Raw genomic sequence first — 15,000 nt, 5'->3', positions numbered from 1 at the left:
AAACTTTAAGGTGGAAAACAGTTTAGTTTGAACGTCGACCCACCACAACTTCACAACTGGAAATCATTTCTTGCATTTCTCCGATTCTACCTGTATATTTTTATTTACCTGAAGGATGCAGATACCTGTCCCACCGCTGCTGCAAACAGCTGATTGAATCTGAATATAAAGTCTGATTTGTGCGCACACTGTGTGTGTGTGTGTGTGGCGTCCGTCTTTTGTACAGTTCGTCTGATGCTGCAGCATCGCTTCGTCTCCTGTACATTTAAATATTAGACTCCTGCAGCGATGTGATGACAGTCTGTCTCACCTTCTGCTGTCTGTCTGTCTGTCTGTCTGTCTGTCTGTCTGTCTGTCTGTCTCTCTCTCAGCCTGGTGTCTTCGCAGCGAGGGCGTCAGCTCGGTTCTGCTGGGAGTGTCCAACACAGAGCAGCTGCTGGAGAACCTCGGGGCGATCACGGTAACGCTGAGCGCTGCCGGCCGGGAAACTCGGACCGATCCAAACGCAGAAACGACCTCGCGGTTATTCCGCTGCTTAGTCCTCAACTCGATAATAATGACTAATAATAATAAACTGCCGCGTTCGCATCAATATTTTGGAACCGCCTTCATTTCCTGTACGGAAGCTTTAAAACGCCGTCAGTAAAACATTGTGAAATACAAAACACGCCATTTCTTTTTCCTTTGTTTGTATGTATTATATATATTATATGTATTACTAAATGAAAACATTTGTTAAAGGACAAATATTCAGCTTCTCGTCTGAAATAACTGAAGTTTTCTTTGCCTCATTAAAATCAAATCGCAGCACAAGAAACAAAGTGTGCTGCAGCGACTGACGGCTGAATAACACACGAACACGTTTTCATGACAAAACGACTAAACACATATAACTGTGTGTGTTTGTCTGATTTGTTTTAAATCCATATTTATTTATGTTCAACTGAAAAGAGTTTAGAATTCATAAAAACGTTCTTAATGTTTGTCGTTTCACATTAAAACACATTTGATTGTCTTTCCTCACTCGCGGACTTGAACTGTGTTAAACTGATCACTTTAGACATCAGGTTCTGTTGACGATCGATCGATCGATCGATCGATAGTGAAAGAGGAGTGTAACTGCAGCGGACAGAGTAAAACACGTTCACACCTGAGACACAACAGCCAGTCAGACTCGAACCTCACACCTGGAACAATGACATCATCGACACACTGCATGACAAGATCTATACAATAGAAGGACAAAATGTCCCGGACGGACAATGTGAAGGACGAAGACGATCAATAAAATCACTGCAGAGAAAGAAACGACGTGTGTTCAGCTCAGTTCGCTAATAAACAAAAACGGGTTTAACATCCAATCAGATCTCTGGATTTATTTAGTGTGTCCACGTTTAGGACTTTCTCTTCCTGTCTTCCAGGTTCTGTCTCAGCTGACTCCGCCCCTCATCGCAGAGATGGACGCGTTGCTCGGCAACAAGCCACGCAACGGCAAGAAGGAGGCGAGAAGCTGAGGAGGAGGAGGAGGAGGAGGAGGAGGAGGAGGAGGAAGAACGACTTTAATCAAAAAATCAGAAAGCTGAGAACAAGATGGCCGACGGGAAGGACCAACTCTGAGGACACGAGGACGCGAGGAAGGAGAGTGAATGAAAGAAGCACGTGTGAAACATTAAACAATATTTATTCTTCAGGGACGCCAACGACCACCTCTTTGTCCTCGTCGTCACGGAGACGGAGACAGCAGGGGGACTTTAGTTCCTGCAGATGATCAGAAATATATCAGAAATATTTATTCTTATATTAACCCGAAGACGCCGGCGCAGAGCCTCGCGTCGCCAGAGTTTACCCGCAGCCTCGGTCCGAAGCCGTCGTCATGGCAACAGTTCAAGCCTCAGCCAGCTGCGTTGTGAGCGTTTTGAAAAGTGAATCGATGACTTCAGGGTCGGGGATGGATGTTTAGTTAAATGAATCCAGTGTAAATACGAACTGACTGACTTTAGTTTGAGCAGATGGACTTTAATCCTCACGGCAATCTGAAATACATGAAATGTGTTTTCCTCTAATTAAGAATTTATTTAAAGTCCCGTTCATATTGTGGACGTATGGAAGCTCATTACCGCCAAGACGAAAAAATACATGAAAGTGACACAAATAAAAATACTCATGGCATAAAAGCATGACACCGTCATAATCAGCGAAAACATTAAGTCGAGATTTGTACTTTTTACGACAGAATATCAGACATTAAGTCCAAACTATAAGAATTACCCAGAATTCTATAATAACTCGACATTATGACGTTAAAAGTCAAAATCTTGAGATGCTAAATTGAAATTATAAAATAGTCATTTGGACTTAAATTATTTTCATCATTACAATTTTGCTTTTTTTTGGCAGGAACGGGCTTCCGTACTCAAACTGCTTTTATTTCAAAATAAGAGCCCGCTGCTAGCCAGGACAATTTAGCTTATAACTGTCGTACGAAGAAAATGGCCGAGGCTGCTGTTGGCTGTAAACCATGTGACGTCACCATGGTAACGCTCTGTCACCATGGTGACGCTCTGTCTGCACGAGGTCCTGAACCCTCCTGTATCCTCCGACTGTGCTGCCGTATATTTATGAGTATATTTACTATGAAATATAAATCTATATTTTATGAATGTAGTTCCTGTAGTCTGTAGATCTTTACCTCAGTGGTGCTCAACCTGAGGGGCCGTTCCCTCGTCACACAGATTCATCCATTTTTATTTTAAACGCCGGTACTTTAAGGATTGTTTCTTTAATTTCCAAATGAACCATAAATATGTAAAAATATTTTACCAAATTAAGCTTGAAAATGGAACGTAGATCACAGTTCAGTCATTTATACACTTTGAACTTTTACAAATTAGATGCCGAGTTTGTGAAAAGAATAAAAAAATAGAAGAAGTTTATATTTCCGCCCTCAGCGTCTGGACTGATGATATTTAGACCCAAATTAAATAAATAAATAAGATTATGGACTAAATATTTAAAACAGTAAGCATATAAAAATAACAATGAAATTACAAAATAATGTAATAAAACACATCATTGTTATTATTCTTTTCACAATAAAAGAGTTTACTGCAGCGTATTTTTGCACAACAAGGATTTCCTGAAGAGCGACGGGTGCACGTTTAACCGTTTAAAGCACACGTCCGGTTGAGTTCACTGATCACGACCTCTGTATGAAACCATGTGACTGTTACCACGACGACGGGCTGACCAGGTGGATTCTGGTCGGTCACATGGTTTCAGTGAGTTTCCTCCTTCACTGTCGAACCCTTTCTGCTCTTCCTGATGTAAGCGACACTACTGGAGAATGCTAATAAAGTTATTTAAATCAACATCTGGAAATCAGTGTCTGTCTGTGTCCAGCAGGTGGCGCTAAACACAAAGAGCCACAGAGCTGCAGTCAAAAGGTAGCTGAGTACGTTTACTCAAGTACTGTACTGCAGTTCAGCTGTGAGGCGCATTTCCTGCACTGGACTTTATACTTTTATACTTTAGCTTTGTTTCCTCTTCCTTCCTGTCCCATTAATCATCTACTGGTCTAGGGTTGCCACCCAAACCGTGAACCCCGTCACTGTGGCGTAGTTGGAAACTAGAAGACCGTTCTGTCTGGAACTGATACTGAGAAGAAAAACATGTTGAAACGTCTCAAAGATTCACCGAGTAAATCTGTTTTTATTTTACACAAGAAACATTTGAGACTTTACACTTTAGAATCAGATCATTACACGCATGTGCATTATACACATGTACATATACACATGTGCATTATACATTATACACATGTACATATACACATGTACATTATACACATGTGCATTATACATTATACACATGTACATATACACATGTACATTATACACATGTACATTATACACATGTGCATTATACACATGTACATTATACACATGTACATTATACACAGTATACATTATACACATGTGCATTATACACATGTACATATACACATGTGCATTATACACATGTGCATTATACACATGTACATATACACATGTGCATTATACACATGTGCATTATACACATGTGCATTATACACAGTATACATTATACACATGTGCATTATACACATGTACATTATACACAGTATACATTATACACATGTGCATTATACACATGTACATTATACACATGTGCATTATACACATGTACATTATACACATGTACATTATACACAGTATACATTATACACATGTGCATTATACACATGTACATTATACACAGTATACATTATACACATGTACATTATACACATGTGCATTATACACATGTACATTATACACATGTGCATTATACACATGTACATTACACACATGTGCATTATACACATGTGCATTATACATTATACACATGTACATATACACATGTACATTATACACATGTGCATTATACATTATACACATGTACATATACACATGTACATTATACACATGTACATTATACACATGTGCATTATACACATGTACATTATACACATGTACATTATACACAGTATACATTATACACATGTGCATTATACACATGTACATATACACATGTGCATTATACACATGTGCATTATACACATGTACATATACACATGTGCATTATACACATGTGCATTATACACATGTACATATACACATGTGCATTATACACATGTGCATTATACACATGTACATTATACACAGTATACATTATACACATGTGCATTATACACATGTACATTATACACATGTGCATTATACACATGTACATTATACACATGTACATTATACACAGTATACATTATACACATGTGCATTATACACATGTACATATACACATGTGCATTATACACATGTGCATTATACACATGTACATATACACATGTGCATTATACACATGTGCATTATACACATGTGCATTATACACATGTACATTATACACAGTATACATTATACACATGTGCATTATACACATGTACATATACACATGTGCATTATACACATGTGCATTATACACATGTACATTATACACATGTGCATTATACACAGTATACATTATACACATGTGCATTATACACATGTACATATACACATGTGCATTATACACATGTGCATTATACACATGTACATATACACATGTGCATTATACACATGTACATATACACATGTACATTATACATTATACACATGTACATTATACACATGTACATTATACACATGTGCATTATACACATGTACATATACACATGTGCATTATACACATGTGCATTATACACATGTACATATACACATGTGCATTATACACATGTACATTATACACATGTGCATTATACACAGTATACATTATACACATGTGCATTATACACATGTACATATACACATGTGCATTATACACATGTGCATTATACACATGTACATATACACATGTGCATTATACACATGTACATATACACATGTACATTATACATTATACACATGTACATTATACACATGTACATTATACACATGTGCATTATACACATGTACATTATACACATGTGCATTATACACATGTGCATTATACACATGTACATATACACATGTACATTATACACATGTACATTATACACATGTACATATACACATGTACATATACACATGTACATATACACATGTGCATTATACACATGTGCATTATACACATGTGCATTGTAAATATTCAGAGTCAGAGTTTCTTGTTTGAAGCACTTTGTAGCTGTTTGTTTTGAAAGTTCATCATTAGAGACCGTGGGCGTGACCCCCGCCCAGTGCCAGTGTTTCCTTTTTCAGTTCCGGTTTTGTCTTCAGTGCCACTGGCTGACAGTAACAGCACAGATAACCTCGTCACCGCAGCACCTCAGCAGCTCTACGTCTGTGCGTCTGAGAGCGACGTCTCGCTGTGGACTCCATCAGGACCAGCTGCACCTGCATCCAACAGTGACGTTAACCAACATCGCAGAGACTCACTGATGCTTCATCTGTCACCTACACACACACACACACACACACACAAAGGAAAGTGCTGCTCTTCTGCACGGCTGTTGTTGCCGTCAGCCAACCAGCAGAGGGCGTGGGGGGTCATGTGATTTCCTGAGAACAGGAAGAGCAGCTTCCGCTAAAAGATGTCGGACACTGGGCTGAGGCGAGATGTGCACGTGGAGAGATTGAGCGCACCGACCGACGAGGACTGTGTTGTTGCATGATGGTTTTCATTCCGCATGATTTGAATGATTTACATTCTGCTGTTTCGTGTGTGTGAAAACATCTACTACACGTTAAAGGAACCAGATCAGGCTGACACTCCCTTACAGATAAAAATACATTCATATCAGAAACAGAAAGAACGTTCGAGTGTTCGGTCTGACGACTAAATGTGAAGAAAGAATCAAATAATACCAACCTAAAAGGTGACGATGTTCCTGTCATGGTTTCGGGTTTGTGTCTAGTTGATTTCCTGTTTTATTTTGAAATACCGTCCTTCCCTCAGGTGTCTGGTAGTTTTGCTTCCTGTGTCTCGTTGTCTCCCCTACCTGAGTGTCTTTGTTCAGCGTCAGAGCGTCGTTGATCCTGGTGTCTCGCGTCCCGCCCTTTTCCCCTCGCGTTGTCTTCCGCCTCCCGCTTCGATCCCTGTGGGCTCGTGAACATTATTAAACCGTTCATCTGCACCTGCCCTGCCTCCTAGTCTGCATCTGGGTCCAGTGTGACAGTCCCAGTAGCTCCCGTAGGAACAATAATATTAGCTGCTGCAGTCTGTGACATGTAGCAAGTAGAAATCTAATAAATCTGACTCTCAGATTGGGGCAGCGTCTTCAGACACTAAGAAAAATAATCACCTTTCATTTTTAACCTCAGTGGAAACCTGCATCAGGAATCACTCGCTATAACAACACAGGATACGTGATGTCGATGTCTGTATTCATTTGCATTTCATGGAGAAAATGAGTTTTATGATAAAACAGTTAACAGGCTGAAACTGGTCTCTGTTAGAGACGAAACATAAGAAGGCACATTCCTGTGTTTTTCAATGCAATATTTAGCTTAGCATCAATAAGACGGTGTCGTCCCTCATTCGTCCAGGACTGGTCCATCGTAGAAAAGGTTTCAGTCGTAGTCGTCTGGACGCTGTTTTCAGAATCAAGACGTTTCGGCTCCCATCCAGAAGTCATTCTCAACTGTGGAAATGGTCTGAGAACTCAGAAATTTAAGCTACTCTGTGTTACATAAGCCCCGCCCTCAGGGAGGAGTCTACCTGAGTGTCTGCTGTTTACCTGCCTAGTTTCACCTGAAACTGACCTAATAGTTTCCATGATGGCCCAGTAATCAGTAATCAGGCCTGTTGTTTTCTGGCTGCACCTCCCTCATCACTGTTAAGTACCTGATTAGCATGTGATTGGCTTGACCACGGTGTTAATACACTGTGGTAAATGGTTGGCAAGTTGAATCTCAGACCACCATTTCTGTTAGCATCAAAAACTCAAAACATTTGACTTTTATAAAAGCTTGACTTTGTATCACACCGAATCTAAGAGCTGAGAAGGCTCAGCTCGTGTTGCTCTACATTTAGCTGTACAATAGTTCAGGATACTACAAGTATCTCGCCGTGTGTTCATCTGAGAGGAGTCAGTAAAGTCGAGTTACAGCTCATGAGAAGGCCTTGGCTGGCTTTCAGGGGACATTGCAACCTGCTCTTGCAGAGGTTCAGGATGGCAGATTGCAGTGGCTCTGTGTGTTTTTGGGGGTTGCTAATGCTAATATGTGCTAGCTCTAATACTCATCAAGCAGGAAGCAATTGCTTTGTTTTAGGGGATTCACTCCTTCACTCCAAACAGAACTGCATGATGGATAATAATAAAAATGGAGAGTTACTTGACTGAAGTCTCTGCGTAAATGGAGCATCGATGGGTTTGTTGCTGCTCTGGTGGTTTTCATGTTGCTACGATAAAAGATCCCAGTACATCACGTTTGTCACCGCGTGGCATCTGATGCGTCTCGCAGTGACCGTCGGCTCTTCGCTCTCACATGGTGTGTTGTAGATTTCATTAGTTTGGTTCTCTGAAAGTCATCTCCATGTTATCTTTCATGTTTGTCCTTCAGGTGAGATGTTTTCAGCTCACCTGTGTTTGATCAGACGGGCTCTTCGGCGTCTTAACTCACAACTGTACACTCACCTCTGAAGAGGAAGCAGGAAGCGTCCAATTTCACTGCCTGGTCTCATTTCAGTAAACGGTCCGATGGAGGAAACATCTCTTCGGTGGCTGCTCTGTAAGTAAAGTCTGCTTTATCGATCAACTGATAAAACTGATCCGTTATGGCCGTGTTTCCGGCAGTGCTGTCACTTTAAAGCAGTAAAGATATGTGATTCATTGTGCAACGGTTTTAATGTGATGCAAATTAAACACCTGAATTTACTGTTTAGCTGAGCAAATGAAAACAAATGTAAAATATTTTACTCTTTCCATGAAAACCTACAGAGATGCTAGTGTGCACGTTGCTCGTGGGTGTATCTTGTTCGAAGTCCACTTGGTCCGTGTTAAGGTGGACAGATTCTGCAGAGTAATGTTTGTGCAGCACATCCAGAGTCTGCAGTCAAGCTGTTTTCTGTGTGAAATCTCCCCTCAGGGCTGACCACAGCGCTCTGCTGCAGACTCACGCAAGGTCGGTACACCTGTCGGTACACCTGTTCACATTAACGAGAAGTCCTGTCTGTAAAAATATACTTATTAACAGTAAATGTGCCTGTTCTTTCTGTATTTGAGGTAAATAACAAACACTCGTTTACTACTCCATGTGTTCTGATCTGCAACATCACTTTTATTCTTTATTTAATCGAGAAAACCTCCCTGTTTTTGTGTTTAAAAAATTTAAAATTAAAGTATTAGTAGCCTCTTTTGTTTAAAAAAAAACGTTATTTATTGAATTTCCAAACAATAGACAACAAGTTTATTTCAGATTTCAAGTCGACACAAAACAAAAGATTTTTAAAAATGTCAGAAAGAAACAAAAACAAAGGAATTGAATCACGGATGAAAACTAAGAAGTCGCATAGTTACATGTACATACACACAGTGTACACAGCAACACACGACAACAGAACTAATCCAGCTAAGTGAACTGAGAGTCGGTCTGTCTGGGACAGCAGCGGATGTAAAACTGGTGAAACGAACCTCTTTTCAGTTCAGAGGAAGAAGCGAGTCTTGTTTCAAAAATAAAAACCCAGTTTTATCTTTAGCGTTTTCTCAAGCTGCTGAATGTGGCGAGTCATGTAGAACTAATGCTAAATATGTCTGAGAAGGATTTAGTACAGTTTTTACTGTGTGGAATCAGTCTTTGGGTCTATGTAAGGGGGTCCAATAGCTTCTTCTTAGAATTTGAATCTGTGTGCAATAATAAACGGTGTCATCTGCATAGAAAGTGATTTGCACGAGGCAGATTTATAAAACTAAAGCTGACAGAACAGAAACACGCAGGGTGTGTTTGAATCTCCCGCAGCTCGTCTGACTGTGAGTCCCAGCAGCTCTCAGTTCTTCAGCTGGACGTCCGTCTCTCTGAGCTGCGAGGACGACGACGGCTCTGCCGGATGGACGCTGAGGAGGAACACGACCAGAGAAACCAGGACTCGGTGTGGTGAATGGGGGACATCAGCTGGTTCTTCCTGCATCATCAGCTACATCGTCACATGGGACAGTGGAGTTTACTGGTGTGAGTCCAGAGACGGAGCAACCAGTAACACCATCAACATCACTGTCACTGGTAAGACCACACAATCAGTCTGTCAACTGATTGTTCTCTAAGCCCCGCCCCCCTTGGTTACTGTTGCTACGCCTGTTAAGCTATCTGTTCTCGCTCAGCACATAAACAGTTCACGGTGTCGATTTACCATCAAAATTCCCCGTAATTTTTGAAACAACAGCTCTTTGATTTCAGACAGAAGTTGACAAAAGCAGCTTCTGGCTTCTAGCCAACGACCGTAGATTTAGCTGTTCAAATGACAGCTGTCGCTAGCAGATTTGATCAGATGTAGGTAGCTAATTAAGCTAACATTAGCTCCACGAGTAGTTTCCAAAACAAAAATGCTTTAAAACAGTCTTAAATATGTACTTAATGGCTACCTACATGATATCATGCTAACAGACTGAGGCTAAAGCTAGGGTTGCTAATCGTCCCATAATTGGAAACTAAAAGACATGTTCTGTATTGAACTGGTACGGGACGCACTTTTATTCTGTATCTCTGAGAATCACTTCAGTGCAAGTGTACGGGAGAGAAATATTAAGACGCTCTGTTTTCCCTCAGCCTGCCTGTCATGTTACGTTTCACTCCCGAGCCCAGACTCTCTTTGACTGTCCCTTCACTGCCCTGTCGTTTCACTTCTGTCTGAACCTTTTTGTCGATGTTAAGCGTTGTTTTGTTGGCAATCATTCATGCCGAATTTACCTTAAGCGCCTCTGGATTCATAAAACATCTAAAATAAGCGAGGTCACTATGTGAGTGTCTTTGTACATCAACAGGAAACAAAACTGTAGGTTTTATGAATGAAGTTTGGTGAGCAAGCAGAAAACGCTGCTCTTACCGTTTACAATCACCGCTAATTAACGTCCTCTCTCATCCCACGCTGCATCATCATCGGTCCTCATACCGACGCTGCTGGAGTTCACGTTTAACTGCCAATCACCGTTCGGGGGAGGGGTTTAGCGAACACCTGGTTTCTTTAAAAGGCTACATGGCCGCGCTAGCTCCCCTGTGAGGTCATAATGTAACTACACAATAACCACTTCGACTTCTTAGATCTTTACTACAAGTAAAATGTGGAGTTTGTCACGAAGGTCATGTTGTACCCTGAACTTGTGTCTCTGTGTTGAGGTGGACCAGTGATCCTGCAGAGTCCTGTCCTCCCTGTGATGGATGGACATGATGTCACTCTGCACTGTAAAACAAAGACCCCTCCCTCCGACCTCCCAGCTGCTTTCTATAAAGATGGCTCCCTCATCAGCACTGAGCCTACAGGTCACATGACCATCCACCATGTTTCCAAGTCTGATGAAGGCCTCTACAAGTGTAACAGCAGCCGTCACGGAGAGTCTCCACCCAGCTGGATCTCTGTCACAGGTGAGGCTGCTCTGACATCATCAATTCATACACCTGCGGTAGAGTCGGAGCCATTCAGATCCCTTCTCCTGTTGCACACGTTACTGTGATGTACATGTTGATTCTCACGCAATGACGAAGCAAAAACTAAACTTTTATGTAAATTTATTTAAAATAAAAACAACGTAAGGTCAGCATTGAGTCTCAGGTACCTGAAGGTGCTCACCTTCTCCACCAGAGTCCCTCCACCCTCAGCTTTGCTGGTGTTCAGTCAGAGGTCGTAGGCTCGTGGAGGTCTACAAAGACTTATCTGGACTTCCTGTTTGGGTTTTGGTCAGTTGTGGGACTTTATATAAACAGGTGTGCAGCTTTCTGAATCATGTGTTTCACCTGACCAGGTGGGATTCTCTCTACAGGTACACCTACAGCCCCGCCCCCTGCCTCAGCCCCCCTCCAGCTTGTGTTCAGACTGGTCTGCCACCTGGTGGTGTTCTGTCCGTACTGCATCTCCACCGTCCTCATGGTGTCTTTATATCGACGCAGGCCCACAGGTAACACGTCGATGCCCCGTCTCACGGTTTCAGGTGGATGTTCTCACTAAAACCTCTGAACATTATAATCCAGAGAAGAGCTGATGAAATGTTGGCGGATTCGTCTGAGTCGCCTTTAACTTTTTACAGAGCAACAAGCTTAACGAGCAGGTGTGCCCTGGGCTTTGCCTCTCAGGCTACACACAGTCTGCCCTGTCTTCTTGCTGGAGGTTACGCTACCTGAGAGGGAGACTGTAGACACGACTCGGGGTCGAAATTAGCACCTTTCACTTTAAACTTACAGGTTCGGCGTGTGATATTTAAGGGGCTCGATTATAACGATAAGATAATATTCCTAAGTATGTTTTCATTAGTGTGTGTGTGTGTGGGGGGCGTCAGCCATGTTTCTTGTTTACGTTTGGCGTTGTGCATCTGGAACGCAGCATCAGCCCTTTATATCTGCAGAGGGAGCGGGTCCCCTTCCACGGAGGCCGCCATGTTGCACCGCCATGTTGAGCCCAGAACGGACAAACCAGACGCCGGCTCTACAGAGGGCCGTTATCGAGCTTCCCAGCCACCGTAGTTTCTCCTGCAGGCCTGGCAGGGGAGGGCGAGGCGAGCGGCGTTCACGTGGCTGCGAACTGCAGTTTCACCACTAGAGGCCGCTAAACCCTCCAGCCCGGACCTTTGAGCGTCTACTTGGCGTTCTCCTAAAGCATCAGCCACGGCAGCGCAGCACAGCGCGGTCCATCATTAACATCTGGACTCAGGAACACTGATGGTTTTAACTTTAAAAACTGATTATTAGAGACGAACGCGAAGCTTTTTATTAATGAACACATCTGATTAACACAAACGAACGGTGGAAGCACGTCAGGCTTGAATTTAAACTTTATCGGCAATGATGTAAGATCACCTCCACCTGCTCCTTCAGCTCCACCTGCTCCTTCAGCTCCACCTGCTCCTCCTGGTTTCCCGTGAACGTGTTTATGGCCTCCTGATGTATTAATAATTAGATTTATGTAATATTTGGAGTAAGAGTTGTTCTCAGGTGGAAATACGATCCTTTCTCTGATGTCATACAGGTCAATAACATTACTGATCAATGATTATTTATTCTTTTGTCTCTTTCACTTCTGCGCTGAGAAGATTAAAAACATTTTAACATCAGCTGTTCCACCTGCAGGAAGTGACCTGCCCGTCGGCATGGCAACGACCCCGCCCCACAGAGCTGAGGAGGGACCGGCCGATGAGCTTGGCGCCGCGGAGCATCGCTTCTGAGCCGAACCGATTCATGGCGACCAGTGTCTTCGTGGTCACACGTCCCGTTCCAGCGCTTCACGCTGGACTTGTACTGGGCTCACACTTCACGCAGCCACACGTTTAACGTAAAACAAGGGAAATAAATGCTTTACGTCTCTTTGTGTTTCCGGGTCGTCCTGTCACATGTTCTCATTTCATCCCACAGATCTATTAGATTTCTCTTCGTCTGCTCGACATCGCTCCTCGTCCTCAGATCTTTGTTTTCTTCACCTTCTTTCCCTCCACAGCAGAGTTTAGAGCTTCACGCAGCCTTCTGGCCTCTTGAGTTATTGAAGGAAACCTTTACGAGCTTATTCGCTTTTGTTTTCGCTGAACTGTAAAAAAGTGCAGCACGTCTGAGGAACAGAAGCCCCTAAATGGTCCCTTACTGTTTTTACACTTCAGTTTTCTATATAACGGGTTAATCAGCTTCAGAGTCAGGCTAGCAGGCCGCCCCCCCGTTTCCAGTCTTTATGTTAAGCTAAGCTAACCAGCGTACAGGCGTGAGAGCGGCATCAATCCGAACATCTCGAAACGGTCCAACTGCAGCTCTTCAGGCCCCTCTGACCAGCTAACGTTCCAGCAGAACTACGTGACCGCGGACACGCTAACGTGCAAGATATCCAACAGTATACAACAATAAGAACAATAAGAATAAGAATAACAATGAAAATAAGAATAACAGTGAGAGAGTTTAGTTATATAGTTAGTTGCTGATCACATGTCGTGAGTTTATTAGAGCATTTGTTGGAAAGCTAGCAGCTGGCGGCTAATGAGCTAGCACAGGCTGCGTGCAAACTGCAAGCTAACGTCAGCTAACGGGCCCCCACCTTACGAAAGTGAGAACAAACCTTTAAAGGAGGCCTGTAGATCTAATGAGTGAAGGTTCGGCTGGACCCATTATTTCAGGCAGATTCTGGAGGACCCTGCTCCAGCAGCTGACCCTCAGAGGAGGAGAAGAAGAGCGCTGAACTGTTGCTTCAACACGGAGGAAAATAAAGATTCAAAGAAACAGAATCAGCAACAAACGTTGAGCAGGAATCTTTTATTCAGACGCGGCGGCGGCTTCCTTCTCGTTTCATTCGGAGCCTCAACGGCTAAAAGTTTTAAACAGTCCGATCTCACGTGCAGCCGAGCGCGGAGTTCAGGGAGACAGTCTGTGTGTCTGACGGACAGCACGGAGGTCAAAGGTCACGAGGGGCCGTGGTTGCCATGGCGCTGTAAAAACAGCCGTCACTCAAACAGAGGAGGCGATGGCGTGACGTCGCTGGTCACCGTAGAAACACCATGGTGAGAAGACCTGAGAGACAGACAGACAGACAGACAGGTGAGTCCTCACGCTGCACACAGACAGACAGACAGACAGGTGAGTCCTCATGCTGCACACAGACAGACAGACAGACAGACAGACAGGTGAGTCCTCACGCTGCACACAGACAGACAGACAGACAGGTGAGTCCTCACGCTGCACACAGACAGACAGACAGACAGACAGACAGGTGAGTCCTCACGCTGCAGTCTTTCCTCTTCTACCTCCTTGTTTCCTACCTTCTCACCTTCTCTACCTCCTTACTTCCTTCCCTACTCTGTTCTTTCTTTAGCTCCTCCTCCTTTCCTTCCACGCTTCCTCGTTTCCTTTTCCACCTCGATCCCCTCGCTACACCAGACAGACACTGTTACAGGTGTGTGTGTGTGTGTTACAGGTGTGTGAGTGTGTGTGTGTTACAGGTGTGTGAGTGTGTGTTACAGGTGTGTGTGTGTGTGTGTGTGTGTGTGCGTTACCCAGTGTGTAGGCGCAGACCAGCTTCTGACTGGTGGAGACGTGCAGGCAGCGTGGAACAACAGAGCCGCTCTCAGTGTGGAGGGGGAGCATCAACACTGCGACACACAGCACCGCCACCACCACACACACCACCCACTGGGACACACCGCGCACAGCTACACACACACACACACACACACACACACACAGATGAGGTTTTAAAGTCAAGTAAAGTTCATAAAACTGAATCAACTACAAGTCCCAGAGTGCATTGCTGTCTCTCATT

At 43.2% G+C, this 15,000-nt stretch overlaps 3 protein-coding genes across 12 annotated transcripts in view; 2 read left to right on the top strand and 1 right to left on the bottom strand.

The window, feature by feature from the left end:
• Nucleotides 1-3,368, top strand: part of LOC122870158 (voltage-gated potassium channel subunit beta-3-like) — a 35,747-nt gene extending 32,379 nt beyond the window's left edge. For 3 of the 5 annotated variants that reach the window (XM_044184053.1, XM_044184051.1, XM_044184050.1), the window contains one exon: nucleotides 1,422-3,368. In XM_044184053.1, the coding sequence (XP_044039988.1) occupies nucleotides 1,422-1,768 (347 nt within the window). In that variant the 3' untranslated portion in view covers nucleotides 1,769-3,368. Of the gene's footprint in view, nucleotides 1-371; nucleotides 461-1,421 lie in introns of all 5 variants that reach the window. The other 2 variants (XM_044184054.1, XM_044184055.1) reach the window with 2 other exon arrangements.
• Nucleotides 3,369-7,535: 4,167 nt separating this feature from the next.
• Nucleotides 7,536-14,173, top strand: LOC122870254 (Fc receptor-like protein 5). Of its 2 annotated transcripts, none has more exons than XM_044184325.1 (6): nucleotides 7,536-8,297; nucleotides 8,655-8,690; nucleotides 9,525-9,785; nucleotides 10,896-11,141; nucleotides 11,519-11,671; nucleotides 12,837-14,173. In XM_044184325.1, the coding sequence occupies exons 1-6, from the start codon at nucleotides 8,267-8,269 to the stop codon at nucleotides 12,929-12,931; spliced, it is 822 nt and encodes a 273-aa protein (XP_044040260.1). In that variant the 5' UTR covers nucleotides 7,536-8,266; the 3' UTR covers nucleotides 12,932-14,173. The 2 variants fall into 2 exon arrangements, with proteins under 2 accessions (XP_044040260.1, XP_044040261.1); XM_044184326.1 differs by having other exon boundaries at nucleotides 8,201-8,297; nucleotides 11,537-11,671.
• LOC122870259 (motile sperm domain-containing protein 1-like) overlaps nucleotides 13,983-15,000 on the bottom strand; it is an 11,020-nt gene continuing 10,002 nt past the window's right edge. For 3 of the 5 annotated variants that reach the window (XM_044184338.1, XM_044184340.1, XM_044184339.1), the window contains exons 5-6: nucleotides 14,735-14,890; nucleotides 13,983-14,252 (exon numbers count right to left, since the gene is read on the bottom strand). In XM_044184338.1, the coding sequence (XP_044040273.1) occupies nucleotides 14,224-14,252; nucleotides 14,735-14,890 (185 nt within the window). In that variant the 3' untranslated portion in view covers nucleotides 13,983-14,223. Of the gene's footprint in view, nucleotides 14,319-14,439; nucleotides 14,465-14,734; nucleotides 14,891-15,000 lie in introns of all 5 variants that reach the window. The other 2 variants (XM_044184342.1, XM_044184341.1) reach the window with 2 other exon arrangements.

Source organism: Siniperca chuatsi, linkage group LG22 (assembly GCF_020085105.1).
Source record: "Siniperca chuatsi isolate FFG_IHB_CAS linkage group LG22, ASM2008510v1, whole genome shotgun sequence".
NCBI lineage: Eukaryota > Metazoa > Chordata > Actinopteri > Centrarchiformes > Sinipercidae > Siniperca > Siniperca chuatsi.
The sequence above is the reverse complement of the archived record's forward strand: the minus strand, read 5'-3'. Positions and strand labels throughout refer to the sequence as shown.

Coding starts and splice junctions, on each gene's coding strand:
- LOC122870254 (XM_044184325.1), top strand. CDS start 8,267: ATGGAGGAAACATCTCTTCGGTGGCTGCTCT. Junction 11,142..11,518: donor CAGCTGGATCTCTGTCACAG/GTGAGGCTGCTC, acceptor TCACCTGACCAG/GTGGGATTCTCTCTACAGGT. Junction 11,672..12,836: donor ATATCGACGCAGGCCCACAG/GTAACACGTCGA, acceptor TTCCACCTGCAG/GAAGTGACCTGCCCGTCGGC.